This window comes from Zonotrichia leucophrys, chromosome 24 (genome assembly GCF_028769735.1).
Source record: "Zonotrichia leucophrys gambelii isolate GWCS_2022_RI chromosome 24, RI_Zleu_2.0, whole genome shotgun sequence".
Lineage (NCBI taxonomy): Eukaryota > Metazoa > Chordata > Aves > Passeriformes > Passerellidae > Zonotrichia > Zonotrichia leucophrys.
Window position 1 is genome coordinate 966,082 of NC_088193.1, and position 18,353 is coordinate 984,434.

Consider the following 18,353-nt stretch of genomic DNA (forward strand, 5'->3'; position numbering starts at 1 on the left):
GAGGCAAAGGGGTCCCCAAAACCCATGTAGGGTCACTGCATCGCCTGCTCCAGCCCTGTGGGGGCCCTGCAGACAGGGCTGGCTGTGTGCAAGAAATGAGGACAGTCTCCATCACAGCGGGGACAAAGTCACCCTGCCCCACGAATGCCACAAGGACAAGGACTGCCACCCGGCTGTGCCGCCGTGCCAGCAGCAGGCAGGGATGGGCTCCATGACCCCTTAGCACAGGATGAGTCCATTAAAACATGACCTGGCAGGTACCTGTGTGCTCACTGTCGGCACACGTGTGCCCTTGCAGGGACACGGATGTGATGTACCCCAAAGCAGACGCACCTATATGAATATTGTATAGTATACATAATTTTTTTACCCAAATGACAGTTTTGACAAGATGCCAAGAAAACAATATCGGATCCCAGCGGTTTTACCAGTTGCTTTGATGAAAAGATTATGTTGCCCTGGAAACCAGAGGCTCAGATAGTGAAATGAGTTTGAGAAGGAGCTTTTGATAAGCACTAGTCTGCAGACCTCCCATCAACCTCTCCCTCACCAAGGAGGGATGGGGCCAGGTTGGATTTCTATTTCATTTTTGGTCAGCTGCTGGCATGTTTCCCCCCCTGGAGCTGGCACTGAGCAGGGCAGATGCCAGAGAATGGGAACAGAGAGACAATGGGACCAATCCCTGCTGCACAGTGCCCATGGATGCCCTTGGACAATTCCGCAGTGCACCCCAAGAGGTCTTTGCTGCGGCTGCTGCCTGGCATCAGCTCTCCCTGCCGTTCCTGCTTGGCCAGCCCAGCATTCCCTGGCACACTGTGGCCATTCCCAGCCCTGCTCCCATCCCGTACCGGCTGCCCCGAGCCGGGGCTGGAGCAGAAGATGGTGTACTTCCGAATGATGCCGTTGGGCTTGGCTGGCGGCAGCCACGACACCACCACGCTGCTGGCAGAGGACGGCACAGCCTTGATCCCAGCCGGGGGACCTGGAACTGAGGAGGGAGAGTGTTGCAGAGCCGGTACCAGGAGGTCTCCAAGGTCTCTGCCCAGCTGGGAGATGTGGCAGCAGCCTGCTGTGGGGCTGGCATCCCTGCCACAGCCAGGGAAGCAGCTGCGATGGTGGCGTCACACACAGGCAGGGACAGGTCTGCCTGCAGGACGCCTCTCCACGGGTGGCTCTGGTCCCCGTGTGAGCCAGAGGCAGGAGGGTTAATTGCAGCCCAAGCTCTGCTTTAGAAATCATGATTGGCTTTTAATGGCCATCTCCTTAATCTGTCAGCCGTACCCTGCCCAGCTGCGCCTCCCTCCCAGCATCTGGCACTTCCTAGGACACAGGCCCAGGGATGCTCTGCTAGAGAGCTAATGGCATTAAAGTAGGGCAGGCGGGGTGTAAATATTTAAATATCAGCACTTAAGGAAAAGGAAAGAAGGGGAAAGGGAAATGCCCTGCCCATGGCTGTACACCGGGGGTTTTCCCTGTGCCCCAGCAGCCTCTCCAGCCCCTGGGCCTGAGCGGGTGGCAGAGGTACTTACTGTCCTCCTTGGTCTGGATGTAGAGCACGCTGCTGCGGACACCATCACCTGCCTGGGTGTAGGCCAGCACCTGCACGCTGTAGTTGGTGAATTTCTCCATGCCCCGCAGCTCCACTCGCTCCCGCGTGGTCGTGATGTTCTGCATCTCTCCCCACTCTGCAGGAGAAGGGTCTGTCAGCCCCTGAGCCCCCAGGTCCCCTGTGCCACCCCCTCCCCAGGTGTGCTCACCTCCGTCCATGTAGAGGGACCAGAAGATGACCCGGTAGCCCTTGAGCACCCCGTTGAGGGTGCTGCGCGGGGGCTCCGACCAGGAGATCACCGCCACGTCCGACGTGATGGAGATGGCCCGCACGTTCTCGGGGGGCTGGCTGGGAACTGGGGACGGATGAGGAGGACAATCAGCAGGAGGATGGAGATGCCAGGCTGAAGGAGCTGGGTCCCACACAGCCACCCTGGCTGCACCTACATGGACCCTGCTGTGCTGCTGGAAGCCCTCAGCCAGTCCTGCCCAGCAGGGCTCTGCCTCCAACATGCAGTTTTCTTTCATGGCCAGTGACGTGGGTGTGAACCCTGTGCTGGTGGTGACAGGGAGGATGCTTCCAGCGAGGGGAGAGTGGGAGAGTTGGCTGGATGCGAGGTAATTAGATCCCATTGCCCCGCAAGAGGTAACTCTAATTTTTATGAGCATTTAAATGATAATACATCACCGTAACGATCCTCTTTGAAAATGATTATTGTTTCATATTACTTAGGTGCAAAAATATAAGCACCATGTAATTAGGGACGGAGTATAATAAACTAATACAGATAGTCCGTTTGAACAAAATGAAGGTAATATAATTATGGAAAAGACACTATTGCTAAAACAGGGGCCCTTGAATACCCCGGGAGGAGTGCTAATGCAGCCAGGAAACGATCGCGGTTTGACAGGCTAACGAGAGCCTTAATTAAGTATGAAAAACTGCTGAGCAAACGCACTGCAAAACTTTTTCCTCATTGTTTTTAAAACGACCGAGGCCATCAGTGACTGTGTCCCAGATGGAAACCTGCCTAGCACTTCAGCAGTGCCAAGATCCACCTTGCACCCTTTAGCTGTGCCACAAACCCAGCGCCATGGCTGTCCTGACAGTGCTGTGCTCCTGGTCCCTTCCCAGGGAGCTGTGAGGGCACACAGCCACCACCCCAGACCTGTGTGATGGGATGGGCATCACTGAGGGTTCCCAGGTGGGAGCTGGACCTGCTTTGGCCACTGAGCCATCCTTACCGTCCTCCAGCGTGGTGGCGTTGATCTCGCTGGACGAGGGCCCCGTGCCCGCGCGGTTGAACGCCTGCACCACCACCCCGTACTGCGCAAACTTCTTGAGGTTGTCCAGCGTGTAGACCTCGCTGTCACCCGTGGCCTTCATCTCCACGATGCTGTACTGCCCGTTGCTGCCCGGGCTGTTCTCCCGGTAGCCGATCTGGTAGCCACGGATCACCCCGTTCTGCAGCTCCTTCTTCGGGGCCTGGGGGACAGCGAGGGCAGGATGGAGCAGTGTCACAGGGCTGGGAGGCTCACAGGGCTCCGTGCCCCAACCACCTCTCTCCAGGGGCTTTTCCCAAGGTTTTCAAGTTGTTTTCCCTCCCCACTTTTCACTGAGTGGCAAAATAGGCATAAAAAAGGTCCAGAGCCACCAGAGAGGACAGTGCTGCCTGGACAGCACCAGTCCCCAGCTGGAGCAGCAGAAATCCCAATTCTGGCAGCCTGAGAGGCCAGATTGAGATCAATCTTAACAATATTTCTCTGAAGCATTAACAAATCAATAGGGTTGATTGCAAATTTATGTTACAATGCCAGGGCGATCCATCTTGCTGAAATACTCCTAAAACGAAGTGACTTATCTTTCAAGTGAATCTTACTTTTCATTAATCTGTTTTTCAGTGCTTAAGGGGAGGTGGGGGGAGAAGTTGGAACCCTAAATTTATTGACTTAGCAGTTCATTCCCAAGTCCTAACTTTATAATCAATTTTATTTTTCATTAGGCAGCTTTGGAAAAATAAATCCAATTCTAAGTTTTATTGATCTCTGCTCAAACACTTTGCAACCCAGCACCTGAGTTTTTACATATTTATCCTCTCTGCCCCATGGTCCCCCACGGACACCCTATGAGATAATGAGCTTGTTGTAAAACATGATTGATAAGAGCCCTGAGCAATAAGGTGAGCTGCTTGCCCAGCCTGCAGGTTTTCTTTTCTCCTGGAGAATTCTTCCTGATTCTTGTGACATTGGTGACATGCTGGGTCTCTGGACAAGCTGGGGCAGCATTTGGCCAAGCCCCCATAGCCCAAAAAAACCCAGACAGCATCCCAACCTCACTCACCTTCCAGGTGACCTGGATGCTCTGGGAGGTGATGGGCTGCAAGGTGACATCCATTGGAGGACCATCGGGAGCTGAGAGACACAAACACGAAACAGCACATTGAGAAGGTTCAGGAGCTCCTCACCAGGATATCCCTGCCTGTACCTCACCCAGCTTCAGCCCCCGTGTTCCCCCTGCCCACCATCCCCAGCAGCCACACCAGGAGCCCAGAGAGGCACCTGCTTCCTCGGTGCTGATGGTGAGCTCCTTGCTGGGCTCGCTGCGCCCGATCTTGTTGAAGGAGTACATGCGGATGCTGTACACCGAGGCGGGGTGCAGGTCCACGATGTTCGCCTGGTTGATGGTCGGGGAGATGTTGCGTGTAGACTGCTTAAAATCCCAGGAATCTGGAAGAGTGAGGCAGGAGGGTCAGAGCCTGAATCCCCTGCAGGGCCTGCAGTGCTGAGGGGGCCATGATCAAGCAGGCACCTCCAGCTCTTGTACCCCTGGAGAGGTGCTGCTTCTCTCTTTCTCGCTGTTGTGCGCTGGGGTTCAACTTTTTGCAAATATTGTCTCTTTTAATATTCCCTTTCAAATGCTCCCATCCAACAGAAATTACCATATTTCATTAATGCTGCTCTCTCCTTTCTTCATCAAAGGAACCGGGATGCAGAATATTCCCTTGGAGGCACCGCTGGGGCAGCCCAACACCTGCCTGTGCAGGCCAGCCCCCAGCCCCACTGTGCCACGGGGAGGGGACATCACTGTCACCTACCTGACTTGTTCTTGTACTCGATATCAAAGCCAGTGATGATGCTGTTGCCGTCGAACCGCTGCGTCCACCGCAAATTCATACTCCGGGCTTTCACCTCGCGGATCTCCAGCTCCGGCGGGTCAGGGGGCTCTTGGGGACACGCAGGCAGGTTAGGACACAGGCAGAGGAGGGCCCCAGGAGCAGGGGGACTCTCTCAGCAAGGCTTTGCACCGCAGGGCTCAGGCAGGGGGGATGGAGTACCTTGGACAGTGAGCTGGATCAGGCCTCTGTCCTCACCATAGGAGTTGATGGCGTGACAGGAGAAGAAGACGGAGTCCCCGCGGTCGGCTGGTTTCAGCTGCCAGCGTTCCAGGGAGAGGAGCCAATTCAGACTGAGCTGCCCCAGCACTGTGCCCTGCCACCCCTGCCTGCTCCCACCACAGTGCTGCGCTCCTAACTCCCCTCTGGGTTCAGCTTTGCTACTCAGGGAGCTCAGTGCAGTGCCCAGCTCTGTGACACTCCTGGGGACCACCACACCCTCCCTGCTCCTCCCCTTCTCCTCTCCCACACCCAGCGAGACCCCTGGGAGCCCAGGCAGGTGCAGGACGCCCGGCCCTCACCTTGAGGGTGGAGATGACCTCGTCGCCGTTGTCCTTGGTGGTGATGGCGTAGCGCATGTTGCGGTCGGGGTCGATGACGGTGTCCCCCTTCTCCCAGCGGATGATGATGGGCCGCTCGCCCCGCGCCGTGCAGTTCAGCTCCTTGGTCTGGCCCTTGATGGCGATGGTGGTGTTGGGGTGGGAGGTGATCATGGCCGGGACTGTGGGGAGGCAAAGCGTCACCCGTGTGCCCTGGGGACGGGCAGGTGCCACCTGTGGCTGCCAGGCCCCGCAGAGCCCACGGAGCCGCCGAGGACGCGGCGCTCACCGAGCGGCCGCGCAGCCCCGAGCGGAACCGTCGCGCTGCATTATACAGCTCAGGATCATAAAATAATGAAGCAGATAAATTTTATAATGCATAGCATTACACCGGGGTAGACAATAAAACGTGAAAGACAAATAACCAAGTGCACACTATAATGAAGAGAAAGCCTCCAGTCTGAGACGTGCGGGTATGAATTATTGACTAAGGTTTTACACTCCCGAGGATGAGAGGAAGAATGTTTTCCATCACGGATTTGCATAATTCACTCGTATAAACCTGGGCAGAATACAGAGTGTGATTTCCCATCAGCAAGGCCGCCTTTGCATTGCAGATGCCAGAGATGACTTTTTTTCCATAGCTACCCCAATATACAAACAGGGCTGGTGGGGACACCCTGTACCATGGTCACCACCTGGCAGGGGTGCAGAACCCAGAGGTGCTCGAGCGGTGGGTGCAGCACAGATGGGGATGGCTGATCTGGGCTGTGAGGATGCTGTACTGATCCCTGGCCTGGCTCATCCCTGCTCCAAGAGCCAAGCTCATTGTGCCACCCCAGTGCCATACAGTGGGCTGGATGTGGCAGGCAGCACACAGGAGGAACGGGCTGGGGGACCGAGGGCAGGCTGGGTAAGCAGAAAAAAATGTAATGCATAAACAAACAGCAGTGCTGAGTCCTGCAGTAATGTATGATAATGACAATCCGCAAAGGCAACACACACTGTTCTAATGGGACACAAGAGGCTCTAATGAGCTACGACTCCTTGGCTTTCTGTGGCAATGTAATTCAATTAACAGCGAAGGAAACCTTTCCTCCTGAGCTGCTGGAGTTTGTGGGGTGCAGGACAGTGCAGTGCCCAGCTTGGTGCCCGTGTGACAATCCTGTCCCAAGGGGAGCACAGCACTCTGAGCTGGCAGGGGATGGCAAAGAGCAGGGATGTTGTGGCAGCACAGCCTGGACCACCAAGGGGCACAAGAAGCAGCCCAAGACTTCTCCAAACTCTGCCCTGTCCCATCCCCAATGTTCTGACAGCTCTGCCTGCCTCAGCCCCAGGTCAGGGACACACAGGGACAGAGGCAGGCCTGGGAAAGGTTAGGGTGAGGGTTAGGACTGTCCCATCCCAGCATCCCGTGTCCCATGGGGTGAGGACAGAGCACAGGGGCAGCCAGGGGCTCTTGCACTTTCCCCAGGGCAGGGCTGACTGCCCAGCACAGCACAAGGGCACACACAGCTGCAGGAGGGGCTCAGCACCCAGTCCTGGCACGCCTTGCCAGGTTCCTGCCCACTGTCCCCTTCTCCTGCCATGGAAAACCATGGAGGGGCCACCCTGCTATTTGTCAAACAGGGACACTGGGGATGTGGTCCCTGCACCCAGCCCTCATTCAGCCCAGTGCAGCAGCAGAGGGTGTGAGGCTGTGGGGCCAAAGGGGCAGGACAGCCCCTCAGGGCTGCAGCAGCCTTGGCTGCACCGGCCCCTTCCCAGCAGAGAGCAAAGGCCCCGGGAGAGGAGCTCTGTTTCAGGCTCTGCTTCACTGAAATGCACTTATTGATGTTTGATTAAAAGCAGCTCCTTGGATGTAAACATATCAACTTCTCTCAATTGCCAGGGTCCCACGGGAGCTGCACGTAGTCCAGAGCAGGAAAAGATCACAACAAACCCCCAGAAAACCCCAAGCAGCTGTGAGGATAGCACAGATTGGGCACTGGTGCCTAACACCTGCCCTGCAGCAGCTCTGCAGCTTGCAGAGGGACCACATTGCTTGGGACTGGCTGCAGGGACCTCCACGGGGGGCTGGGGGCTGCTCCTGACCAGTCTGTGATCCCTTCCTGGGTGCAGGGCATCCATAATGTGGCATCAGACACAGCTCACTCTGCGCAGACAGGCTTCCTTCGAGGAGAGCTCACCTCCAACGCCTCCTGTGCCCTCCATTCTGTGCCCACCAGGGCACTGCACACACCCAGCCTCTCCCTGTGCCCATGGCCTTGTTAACAAGACCACAACCAGAGTTGGTCCCCTTGGCTGGGCAGAGACAAGCCTGGGAACAAAGGGAGCCAACAGCCAGAGCACGCTGCCATCCCACACCCGGCTGGGGCACGAGCCGCTTGGCAGAGCGCTGGTGACAACTGAATGAGAACAGTGACAAGGGTGACAAGGGCTGTGCCTGCCTCCCTCGCCCCCCTCTTTCTTGTTTGGAGCTGGCTCTGTGATGTTAATTTGATTGCACCCGTCTCAGCTTCCTTTCTACACTGATTAGCTGAGTTTCACCTGAAGCATGAGATTAATTCAAATTGCATGGAAGCAATCAGTTATGCTCGCGATGTGTGGCAGAGAACTTCCAAAGAGGGCTGTGCCATGACCACAGACAGAGACCCCTCTATCTGCCCCCTGGCTGGACCCCTGGCACCGAGGTGCTGGCACGGAGCGGGCAGAGGAGCCCCCTCCCCTGTGCCCAGGGTGCTGCTGCCCTGGCACAGCGGGCAGGACCCCGGGGGATGTGACTGTGCCCATCCCACACGCTCCTGACACCCGGGCAGGTGTGCAGCCATGTGCTAAATGGCATTTATCACACACTGCTGGGCTCCTCACCTGCGCCCAGCCCAGCCTGCTGTGCCCTGGGGCACACGCTCAGATACTCCAGCACTCCCCACCTTGCACTCCTCACCTTCTGGGGGCCGGTGAGTTCCCTCCCAAAGCAGGCAAGGAAGGACAGGCTGCCATGCTGTGAGAGCCCAGAGGCCCTGGCACCCAGGGACAGGAAAGCCTCAACCCCGTGGGTGACATTCCCAAGCAAATCTGGTGGCTTTCCCCATCCACCACCCCCTGACAAAAGCATCACCCAGCTGCTGCTGGCTGTGCCCAGCCCAGGGAACTGAGGCACACAGTGCCCAGTGTGTCACCTGGCTGTCCCAGCTCACTCCTGGCCGTGGTACCAGGGCAGGGGACGTGTGACACCAGCTGGCTGTGGCACTGCCCTCTCCCCTGCTGACCGCCAGCACGCTTTGTTTGGGCTCTGATTAACTCTCATTTAACTCAGTCCGCAGTGGCCTGACTTTCAGGGAAAGCCAGTGCTGATCTCCCTTTAATTGGGCTGACATTTCGCTAAACAAACAAAAACCCCAAAATGAAACAAAACAAAGAGCCCATCTAACGCTTAATTGGCTGTGGCGCTTGGTGTACCTATTCATCCAAACCTTTTCAAAGGCAGCGAGGGCTCCGAGGGCTCCGGGAGATGCAAAAGCACTCGCATAATAAGGTTATGTGCTATTCAAGTCAGCAAGCAACCTGTCCTGGGATGCAATTACAGGAGCTAGCAGGGACACGGCACCAGCCCGGGCTCCCAGGCTTGGCGTGCTCGCTCGGGATTAATCGCCTCGACTTTGTACCTGCACTCATTGAAGTGCCTTGTTTGAAGTGGCTGGGTTTGATTCATCAGTGGCAGGGATAAATTAAACAGCTGACAGCCAGGGGAGCGGGAACCTGGGAAGGCAGAGGCTGCGTGGGGAGGGGAGAAGCCCCTGAGAGAAACAGCTGCTGGTGTCAGGGAAGGAAGCACCAGGCTGGGAGGGAGGCCAGGGCCTGATGGTGACACCAGGCAGGGGAGGGAGGCCAAGGCATGGTGGTGACCAGAGAGGGCTGCACGTCCCCTCTGCCCACAGCACCCTGGATGGGCAAGCAGGGCATGGTGGCTCTCATGGCTTCACCAGCAGCCTCCATCCCCTCTGGCACAGCGTGCTCACTGCCTCATTCCCAGCATGGTCAAGGCAAAGTTTAGTCCTTCTGAGCCCAATCCTGACCGCAGCCCCTCCTGGAGACAGCAGGAGTGAGGGTGATTGCTCTGGACCCCCTCCACCACCTCCTTTTGGAGGTCTGAGTGCTCCCAGCAGCAACGAGCCCAATGACTAACAGGGAGCTGGCAATTATACATTCTGCTGATAGCAACGGGAGAGCAATCCAATAACACACACAGTTCAAACACGGTGTCTAACAACACTTCCCAGCCCATCCCTGTCAAAGCAGCCCAGCTATTTCCTTTCCTCCTGGATGATGTAGATTGATTGCCTGGTTTTATTAAAGACAAAGTGTGTTTAATAGCAAAAGGGAAGCGGGTCCCTGGAGGGGAGGAATCGATGCCCTCCCGTGCCCTGCATTGATCGTGGGGATGCGTGGGGCCGGGGCTGGAGCACGGCGGGTGTGGTTGGAGCTCTCAGAACAGAGAGGGAGGCAGTGCCAGACCAGGCTCTGCTGGTGACCCCGTGTCCCACAGCCACCCTCACTGTGCCCATCTCTGTTGCCCAGGTCACTGCTGTGACCTGAGCAGGTCCCTGTGCCCTGACGATGCCCCGTGGCACAGCCCTGGGTACCTACTCTTAACGGTGAGGAACATGGACTTGCTGATGTCGGTGCCCACGCCGTTGCTGGCCTGGCAGAGGTAGTAGCCGATGTCCTCCTCCAGCACGTGGCGGATGAGCAGGGAGCTGTTGGGCAGGATCTGGATGCGGCCCGTCAGGGGGATGGGGTGGTACTGCTGGGGGTTGCCGCTTCCTAGGAGGCAGTGACAGAGGCACAGAGCTCAGCTGAGCTGAGCAGCTCTCACAAGGCTCAGAGCTGGGGTGGCCGTGCCCAAGGGACTCTCCCCAGCGTGCACTGACATCCCCACATGTGCTGCGACCCATCCCTACCTTTAGCGTGCTTCCACATGACTTTGGGAGGGGGGTACCCATCAACGGAGCAGTTCAGCACCCCGGCTTTCCCATAAATGCCATCTTGGTTGTTGGGTTGGACCACAAAGCGAGGAGGCACTGCGGAGTTTGGGAGGAAGGACGGTCACTGCAGGAAAATCCCCATCAGACCCCTACAGCTCCCCACTGCCTTTGGGCACGGGGGTGGCATTGATTCCCAGCTCAGCCTTGCTCCTCACCCTCCCAAACTCCCCCTGCTGCTGCTGTGCTGCCCTCCCTCCCTCTCCCAGCAGCACCAGGTGGGATGTGGGATGTGGGATGTGGGCTCACCCCGCACAATGAGCTGCCGCTCCCGGCTGACGGTGGCGGCGTCGTTGCTGGCGATGCAGGTGTAGTTCCCGTTGTGCTTCAGGGACACGCTGGAGATCTGCAGGGAGCTCATGAACTCCTTGCTCTCGATGGTGACCCCGGAGCCAGAGAGGATGACGTGCCCGTCCTTCCTCCAGGTGATGTGGATGGGCATGTCCCCCGAGGACACCACGCAGGGGATGTAGAGGAGCTGTCCGATGGAGGCTGGCGGGAACTCGAAGGGCTGGATCAGAGGAGGGACTGTCGAGGGGAGAGGAGGAGGATGCTGGAGAGCCCATCCCAGGAAAGCCCTCCTTGAGAGGGGATGGGCTGCAGAGGGGCTTGGGGAAGATGCTGTCCCGGGAGGAGAAGCAGCCCAGAAACCGAGACAGGCTTTGATTCCACCAGAACAAGGCCAGGGGACAGCAGGAGGTGCCACCCAGCCGAGAACAGCAGGGAGATTTCTCCCATCTGGCAGGGCCACCCTGCTGAGAGTGGGATGGAGAAACGCTGACCCTGCAGTGGGGAAAGCCCAGCCACCCCCAGCACGTGGCCCCCGAAATTCCACCTCAGCATTTATCCACTCCCAGAAAAGCCTTCATTAGATGGATGCTTTTCTTAAAGGTGCTGGATTCAGAACCAGCCATTATCTTTCTGATAACTTAATTAGGCAACTGCAGCAGCATCTCTGGCAATGTGGGAGGGGGAAGAAAGAGGAGAGAGGGAGACAATTAGCTTAACAAGGCTCAGCACCTGGTAGATGAGATCCTCGTTCTGCAGTCTCCATAATTAAATTAGCAGCCTGCCAATTGTCCCTTCAGCAGCAGGGAGCAGGGAGCAGGGGCAGTTCCCTGGACCCCCACGCACTTCCCTGGGCTCCCACCTCCACCCTGAGCCCATCGGGTCACTCAGGTATCACTGCTGCCTGGTCCAGAGCACGGCAGGCAGAGGCTGTCACTGTGCCCCAGGTGGGAGCCCCTGCCTTAGGCAGGCAGGTACAGGCAGGGCTGGCCTGTCCCTCTGCCTGTGACAGCAACGTGGCTCGAGCTGCCACAGCCATGGAGCCAGCGCTGCCTGTTTTCCATAATTAATGAATAATTAATTGGGAATGCACTGCAGTCTAGTGCAGAGCGGGGATGGGCTTGTGGACCACGCCTCCCCAAGCACGCCCCTCCAGCCGCTCTCCCTGCTCCAGCTTCCCACAAACAGAGCTCACAACTCCCCTTTCCTTCCCAGACCGCTTCCCACCGTGATTCTCCTTTCTCCAGAGCTTCCAGACTCTCACCTCTCTCTTGCCCACAGCCTGGAGCACCCTGCCCATGGTGCCACCACAGAGCCCATCCCAGCAGCTCCAGTGCAGAGAGAGGTGACCCCGTGAGCAGCCTCTGCCTTCCCATGGGGTGAAGCATCACCCCACAGTGCCCTGGCACTGTGTCAGCCCCGTGCTCCCCAAAACTCTGCAGCCACCTGAGCAGGGCTGTGTAAGAGCCTCAGGACAGCACCAACACACAGGGGATTAATTAAAACCTTCAAAGATGTCTGCAGGAAGAAGGAGCTGTCAGGGCACCTTGGAAGAGGCTGGATTTTGGATTGTGCTGTTGAGGAAGTGCAGGGAAGAGGCCCCAGCAGCATCCCTGACCAGCAAAGCCCTGGGGAGCAGGGAGGGTTGAAATTGGGATCCTGGGGTCCCTGTAGCAGCAGCTACAACTGGGCAGGAGCTTCCCTCAGCACGAGATGGGGATGGGGCCCCATGGACAGGGCTGCACATCCCCGTTCCTGGGGGGAGCAGTGCCAGAAGGAGCTGTAAAGCTTTTACTGTGAGATTGGAAGGAGCTGCATAACTCACTGGTGCCATTTCATGTGGTGACCAGGCACTTGGGGCTGTTAAAGCTTTATGGTGCTCCACGCCAGCCCGCGCTCCTTGTGCTACACAGTTATGTTTATTCACTCCCTGACTCTCTGCTAGGGCCTTTGCTATTCTTTTCCACAGGCCTTTTATCCAGGGGCACAGGAAACGAGGAATTCAGCTAGTGGGAATGGGTGTAAATCTCCAGCAGGGGAATGAAGACGTCTGGCCCGTGCTGCACCATCCTGCTCACCTTCCTCAGCCCGTCACCAGCCACTAATCGAGGCAGTAAATCCACACTGGGAAGGGCTCAGTAGCAGTTCCTTCCCAGGATACACAAATCCTGAGCTGAACTTCAGCATCCTGCACCCTCTGAGGGCACCTCCTGGCGAATCCCATTATTTAAGGGCTCACAAACGCCCTGAGATGGTGTTCCCCACATCAGCCCTGCCTGTCCCAAGACAAGACCAACATCTCTGGCCTCTTTCCAAGCCCTGGGGCTCCACATGGACGGGGATTTATGCGAGGTGAGAAAAGCAGGGCTGCCCAAGCCCTGCAGACCCCAGGGGCAAGAAGACCTCCCTGCACCCCCTCAGACAGGTTACCCACACCCTCCTCTCCCCTTTGGGAGCCTGGGAGAAGAGCATTAGCTAATCAAGTGGTAGCATCTCTAATCAGCTTGATGCTCTCTCTCGCTAACCTGATTCCTAATAAGAAAATGGTGGCTGGGAGGGGAGGGAGGGGGATCAGAGTAAATCCAGTGCACGAATCCCCCGCTGGGTGAGAGGCAGGATGACAATTGGCCGGCTCTGTCCCCAGCGCCGCCGTGTTTGTCTGAATGATTTACTGCCAACACCGAGCTGGCGACGGGAGGAGCCGACCCCACAACTCCCGAGGAGGGGAGATCCGGGAGCTCCCAGCACAATCTCAGCCAGTCACTGGGAGGGAATGCATCCGGCTCAATTCATTAGGACTGATAGCTCCCTCAATGGGGCTGAATAATTGATGGCCTGGAGAAGCTTTTAAGATGTTCTGTGCGCTCGGAAGACCGAGAGTATTATTTTTTTAAAAGCTAGCACACACAGAAAAACATCGGTGAAGGTGATCCAAGCAAAGGTTAGATGTTTTAATACGTTATGTTTACACCATAAATCCTTGCTCCATCACTTGTAAGGGGAAATGGATACGGCGTGGCTCGGGGCAGCTGCTGGCAGCTGGCAGGACCAGGTAGCCAAGCCAGCTCCCGAGGACTGAGCTGCCACACCTGGTGACCACAGAGCACAGCCACCACCTGGCCATGCAGGTGTCCCTCTGCCTCCATCCCACTGTGGAGACCCCAAAAACAACCTGGAGGAGCCACCCAGGGGAAGCGTCCCCAGCCTCTGTCTCACCTTTGACGGTGACGTGGACGCTCTGGCTGATGGAGAGCTGGGGCTGGATCAGCACGCTGCACAGGTACTCTCCCTCATCCATGCCTTTCTGCACATCCATCAGCTTCAGCGTGCCGTTCTCAAAGACCACTTGGCGGTGGTTATCGGGCAGCAGCAGAGAGTCCTTGTACCACTTGATGGAGTAATAGGGGTACCCGATGACCCTGCAGTTGATGAAAGTGTCCCTACCCGCGACCGCTGTTATGTTCTTCATGGCGCGGATGCTCGGGGGACCTACATATGGGGGAGGAAGGAAGAGGCAGGCTAGGTTAATTCCGAAGGGCCATTTGCTTGCGTGCACATCTGCTGCTATTCCAGAGCCAGCTCCACAGGCACAGGAGGTGACCAGGGCACCCTGGTTTGGGTGAGGAGGCAGCACGGGCTCCTCTCAGCTCGTGTGGGGACAGCTCTTGGCTGCAGCCTCCAGCTACAGCTGCTCTCCCTCACCTACAAACAGGGCTGTGCTCTGGGACACAGCCACACTTCAAACAGCAATCCCACCCCAGTGCTGGGGGAGCTGAGCCCACACACACCACTGCTGTCTGCTGGTGTCTGTTCTCTGCTCTGGGCACTCTGCCTGCCCAGGGTGCCTCCACCTGGCTCCTCTGAGCACCAGAGAGATGGGAGAGATGGGGAGAGCTCCCCCACCATCACAGCCTCTCTCTGCCTCTCCCAGGAGGAAGCTGCCTGCATTGTGCCAAACATCCTTGGCAAGAGCTGCTATGGGAACCTGACTTCCACTGGCAAAAACGCTTCACCTCCTTGAACCCCACCTTTCTGCGCCCCCCACTGCCAACCTGCATGTCACTGAAAAGCCAGACAGCCACCAGTCTCTGTCTGGCTTTGGAGCTGCCTGAGGACTGGAGAATGCTGCAGGTGAGCCTTTAAACGAGAGGTTTCATGCATCAATAATTACATTGTTCTCTCAGTCGCTGCATAAAATAGCGAAGTAATCTAAAGATTAACCCTGTCTTGACTCCTCATCCTGAGGGTGTAGCAAGATAACAGCTTAAAAGGCACTCAGGATCAGCTGATGGACAGCGTTTTTCATTCTAGGACACATTAAGAGAAGGAGCAGAAAGAAAGGAATTAGCATCTGGCTCTGTAACCGTGTCTTGGGCCTGTTTGAGGGACATGCTCTATGCCACTGAAAAAGAAACCCGAATCTTATCTAGTGACAGCCCATCAAGAGCTGAGAGAGGGGAAAAAGGGAGACAAGGGAACATCCTCATTGAAAACGCTGCTCTGGCTTCTCCTGGCTGAGGGATGAACTTCCTCCAAATTCAGCAGTAAACGGCAGCAAAATTCCGACTCTCCTGGGATCCCAGCCAAAAAGCCACTAGATCCATTTCAAACCTGAGACACAGACAAACACAGCCCTTCAACCCTCATTCTCAGCAGACAAATAAACGCTCCCTTATCTTGTCTCGCTCCCACCTGTAAGCCTGGGAGCTTTAATTGGGGATTATTAATGGGCAGGGGCTTACAGCATACCCCGTGCCTGAGAGCGCTCCCCAGAACACACCGAGCGGCGCGCTGCAGCCGTAATAACACGGTGATTAACGCGGCCATGGCTTTTAGCAGACAAAGAAAATACAGACATGACAAATCAAAGCTCATTTTCCACGATTTCACGTGCTGCCTCATCATCGTTTGTCATGGAGATCCTGGTGCCACCAGGCACGGTGGCTGCCAAGGAGTGGGGCTCCGGTAGGGAATGGGGGCAGCTGGCAGAGCACAGGGGACCTGGGACACTTCTGGGCCTGCCACCTCCTTCTCCATGGTGGAGTCCCTCAAGGGGTGCCTGCCCACCCTGTGCAGACCCCAAGGCAGGGCTTGGCAGAGTGAGAGTGGACCCCGGTGTGGACAGTGCTGCCCTTTGACTCTGCAAAGCCATGCTCCAGCTCTGCAAGCCTCTGGAATTGCTTTCCACTGGGTTAAACTCCCTGCTTGAAGCATCAGAGAAGCTCAACCCTGCAGTGTGCAAGGAGTGGGGCAGGGCTCAGGGGGTGAGGCTGGGGCAGCCGGGGAAGAAGAGGGAGAGGCGAGGAGGAGCGATCAGCCGGGGAACAGAAGAACCAAAAACCAAAAAAAGCCCAGTAAAAGTCCTATTCTGATATTTAAAAGTAGACAGGCACCTCTTACGTTTATTCGCGCTTGGTATTCGGCGCTGCCCACCGAGTTCCGCGCGGTGCACCGGTACACGCCGCCGTCCTTGATCTGCGGGCCGCTGACGTTCATGTGGCTGACGGTGGTGCCATCAGACATGGTGTACTGGTTGGAGCGGTGCCCGCTGTCCCGCGGGATGGGCTCGTCGTCCAGCGCCCAGGTGACGGTGGGTGGCGGGGCCCCCTTGGCGGCACACATCAGGGAGAACTGCTCCCCGGGGTTGACCACCTTCTCGCTGAAGGAGGAGACGATGCGGGGGGTCCCATCTGGGGGGCACCCAGCGGGACGGGGGTCAGGGAGCGGCAGCCACAGGCAGCAGCAGTCACCCGCCAGCAGGATGGCACTGAGCTCCCACCCCAGGCTCAGCCGGGACAGGAGCCCCGCTGGGGACACATGCGTGGCTGCGCTGGGGTCCCTGCGGCAGGGACATGCAGACAGGGACGAGGGGACACTGATGCCACCTCCCTCAGCAGAGCCCATCCCTTATCCAAACACTTGGTGGGCTGGATCAGGGAGGGCCTGGTGAATGGGGTGCCCAGGGGCTGGGGATGGCAAGTCAACCTTATTTTGGTCCTTCCCCGTCCCGGCCATGCTGTGCCCCTGCAGACAGCACACGGGGCCCAGCAACAGGCTGGCAGCAGCCTCAGGATCCCCGCCCCAGTGGGTCTCCCTGCCCCCCAGCCATGCACAAAGCATCCCCTCAGAGAGGGGCAGAGGAAGGAGCCCCCAGGCCGGGAAGGCAGCTCACCCTCCAGCGTGATGATGGAGAAGTCCTGTGCCGTCTGGGACTTGCGGGTAGCGAAGCACTGGTAGGCGCCCGAGTGGCTCTTCTGGGCGGCCGTGATGAGCAGGGTCTCGTTGCTGATGCCCCGGATGGAGATGTAGTCATCCACCGCCACCAGGTCCGTGTTGCGGTACCAGCGGATGACGTACTCGGGGGAGCCGCTGAGGGCACAAGAGAGGATGACGGTGCTGCCGATGCCCGTTTTGAGCTTCTTTGGTGTGAGGGTCACACGCAGAGGGTCTGTGAGAGAGGGGAGAGGCATTGGCAGTGCTGTGGGAGGCTCTCATCCCCGCTGAGCGCTCTCTGCTCCTCCTGCCCCGGCAGCGCCAGCCCGGCTGCGCTGTAAATGTCACCGCACAATGAGGCAGGTGGCCCTGCCACTGTCCCCGCTGCTGGCAGCCCCTGCTTCCATCATCAGCCCCAGGCCCTCGGCAGGGGTGCTCTGGGGAGGTGGCAGGATGGCTGGAAGAAGATGTGGCACAGTGCTGGGCAGGGGACACACCAGGCTGGCTCCCAGCAGGCTGGCAGTGCCCGGCTGGCACCGTGCTCCAGGTAAGGCAGGCACAGTGCCTCTGGTACTGCCAGGATCCCGGTGACAGGAGGAACCCCCAGGAAAACAGCACGTGATAAATACTTGGCCTGCCCAGATGGTATTTACTGTTTGGCTAGAGCTTATTTTATGTAAATCGACATAAATTTTATGTAAATCAACAAAGCAAAGCGCAGAAGCACCCAACACGTCGGACATGTGCAAGACAGTGGCTTCCAGCGAGCCAAACGCTGTGCCAAAACACAAGGCTGTTGTTTATACAGCTGTATAAACCTCTAAAGCTGAATACTGATAAAGGCTTTGCGTGTTCAGAAGGCAGCAGGACCGAGCCCCCAGCACCGCTCCTCCCGCCGGCTCTCACCTATGACCGTGAGGGTGCCCGTGACCTCTGCGGAGCCGAAGGTGTTGGTCACCTCGCAGATGTAGGTGCCGCTGTCCTCCACGCGCAGGTCGCTGATGGTCAGCCCCGTGATGCGCTTGCTCCAGCGGCTGTCGGCGGGGAGCGGCCGCCCGTCCTTGATCCACCGCACGGCCGGGTTGGGGTAGCCCGAGGCGATGCAGGGCAGCTCCACCAGCCGGCCCGCCTTCACCTCCCTGGACTGGAAGCTGTCTAGCATGGTGGGGATGGACTCCGCCGGGTCTGGGGTGCGAGAGGAACCGGGCTCAGCCGGGGAACAGGAGGAAGGGAGGTGTCTCAGAGATGCTGTGAAACCCCTGGCATGGTGACACCGTGCCCAGTCAGCGCCATCCACGAGAGGCCGGCTCTCCCCACTCCCCTGAGCTGCTGGCTCTGCCACACAGGAGCGCAGGATGCACCCGTTCATCCCTGCTGAGTATGGGGTTCCCTGTCCCACCTGGCCAGCACAGCGCTTGGCAGGACAACACACACAGGCAGGAGGAAAACCAATTCCTAAATAGCTGATGGGAGGAATAAACTCAGCATCGGAGGAATTACTCAAGGTGACACCTAATTGGTGCAAAATACACAAATTTTGTGGCACA

General features: G+C 57.6%; 1 protein-coding gene across 4 annotated transcripts in view; it reads right to left on the reverse strand.

Annotated features, from left to right (window-relative positions):
• DSCAML1 (DS cell adhesion molecule like 1) overlaps window positions 1–18,353 on the reverse strand; it is a 97,795-nt gene that overhangs the window by 10,209 nt on the left and 69,233 nt on the right. For 2 of the 4 annotated variants that reach the window (XM_064731963.1, XM_064731962.1), the window contains exons 5-20: window positions 17,713–17,991; window positions 16,766–17,041; window positions 15,987–16,283; window positions 13,810–14,082; window positions 10,555–10,833; window positions 10,225–10,344; window positions 9,911–10,087; window positions 5,243–5,442; window positions 4,884–4,980; window positions 4,644–4,772; window positions 4,108–4,275; window positions 3,890–3,960; window positions 2,794–3,034; window positions 1,758–1,904; window positions 1,530–1,685; window positions 849–988 (exon numbers count right to left, since the gene is read on the reverse strand). In XM_064731963.1, the coding sequence (XP_064588033.1) occupies window positions 849–988; window positions 1,530–1,685; window positions 1,758–1,904; window positions 2,794–3,034; window positions 3,890–3,960; window positions 4,108–4,275; window positions 4,644–4,772; window positions 4,884–4,980; window positions 5,243–5,442; window positions 9,911–10,087; window positions 10,225–10,344; window positions 10,555–10,833; window positions 13,810–14,082; window positions 15,987–16,283; window positions 16,766–17,041; window positions 17,713–17,991 (3,050 nt within the window). Of the gene's footprint in view, window positions 1–848; window positions 989–1,529; window positions 1,686–1,757; window positions 1,905–2,793; window positions 3,035–3,889; window positions 3,961–4,107; window positions 4,276–4,643; window positions 4,773–4,883; window positions 4,981–5,242; window positions 5,443–9,910; window positions 10,088–10,224; window positions 10,345–10,554; window positions 10,834–13,809; window positions 14,083–15,986; window positions 16,284–16,765; window positions 17,042–17,712; window positions 17,992–18,353 lie in introns of those variants that run through there. The other 2 variants (XM_064731964.1, XM_064731965.1) reach the window with 2 other exon arrangements.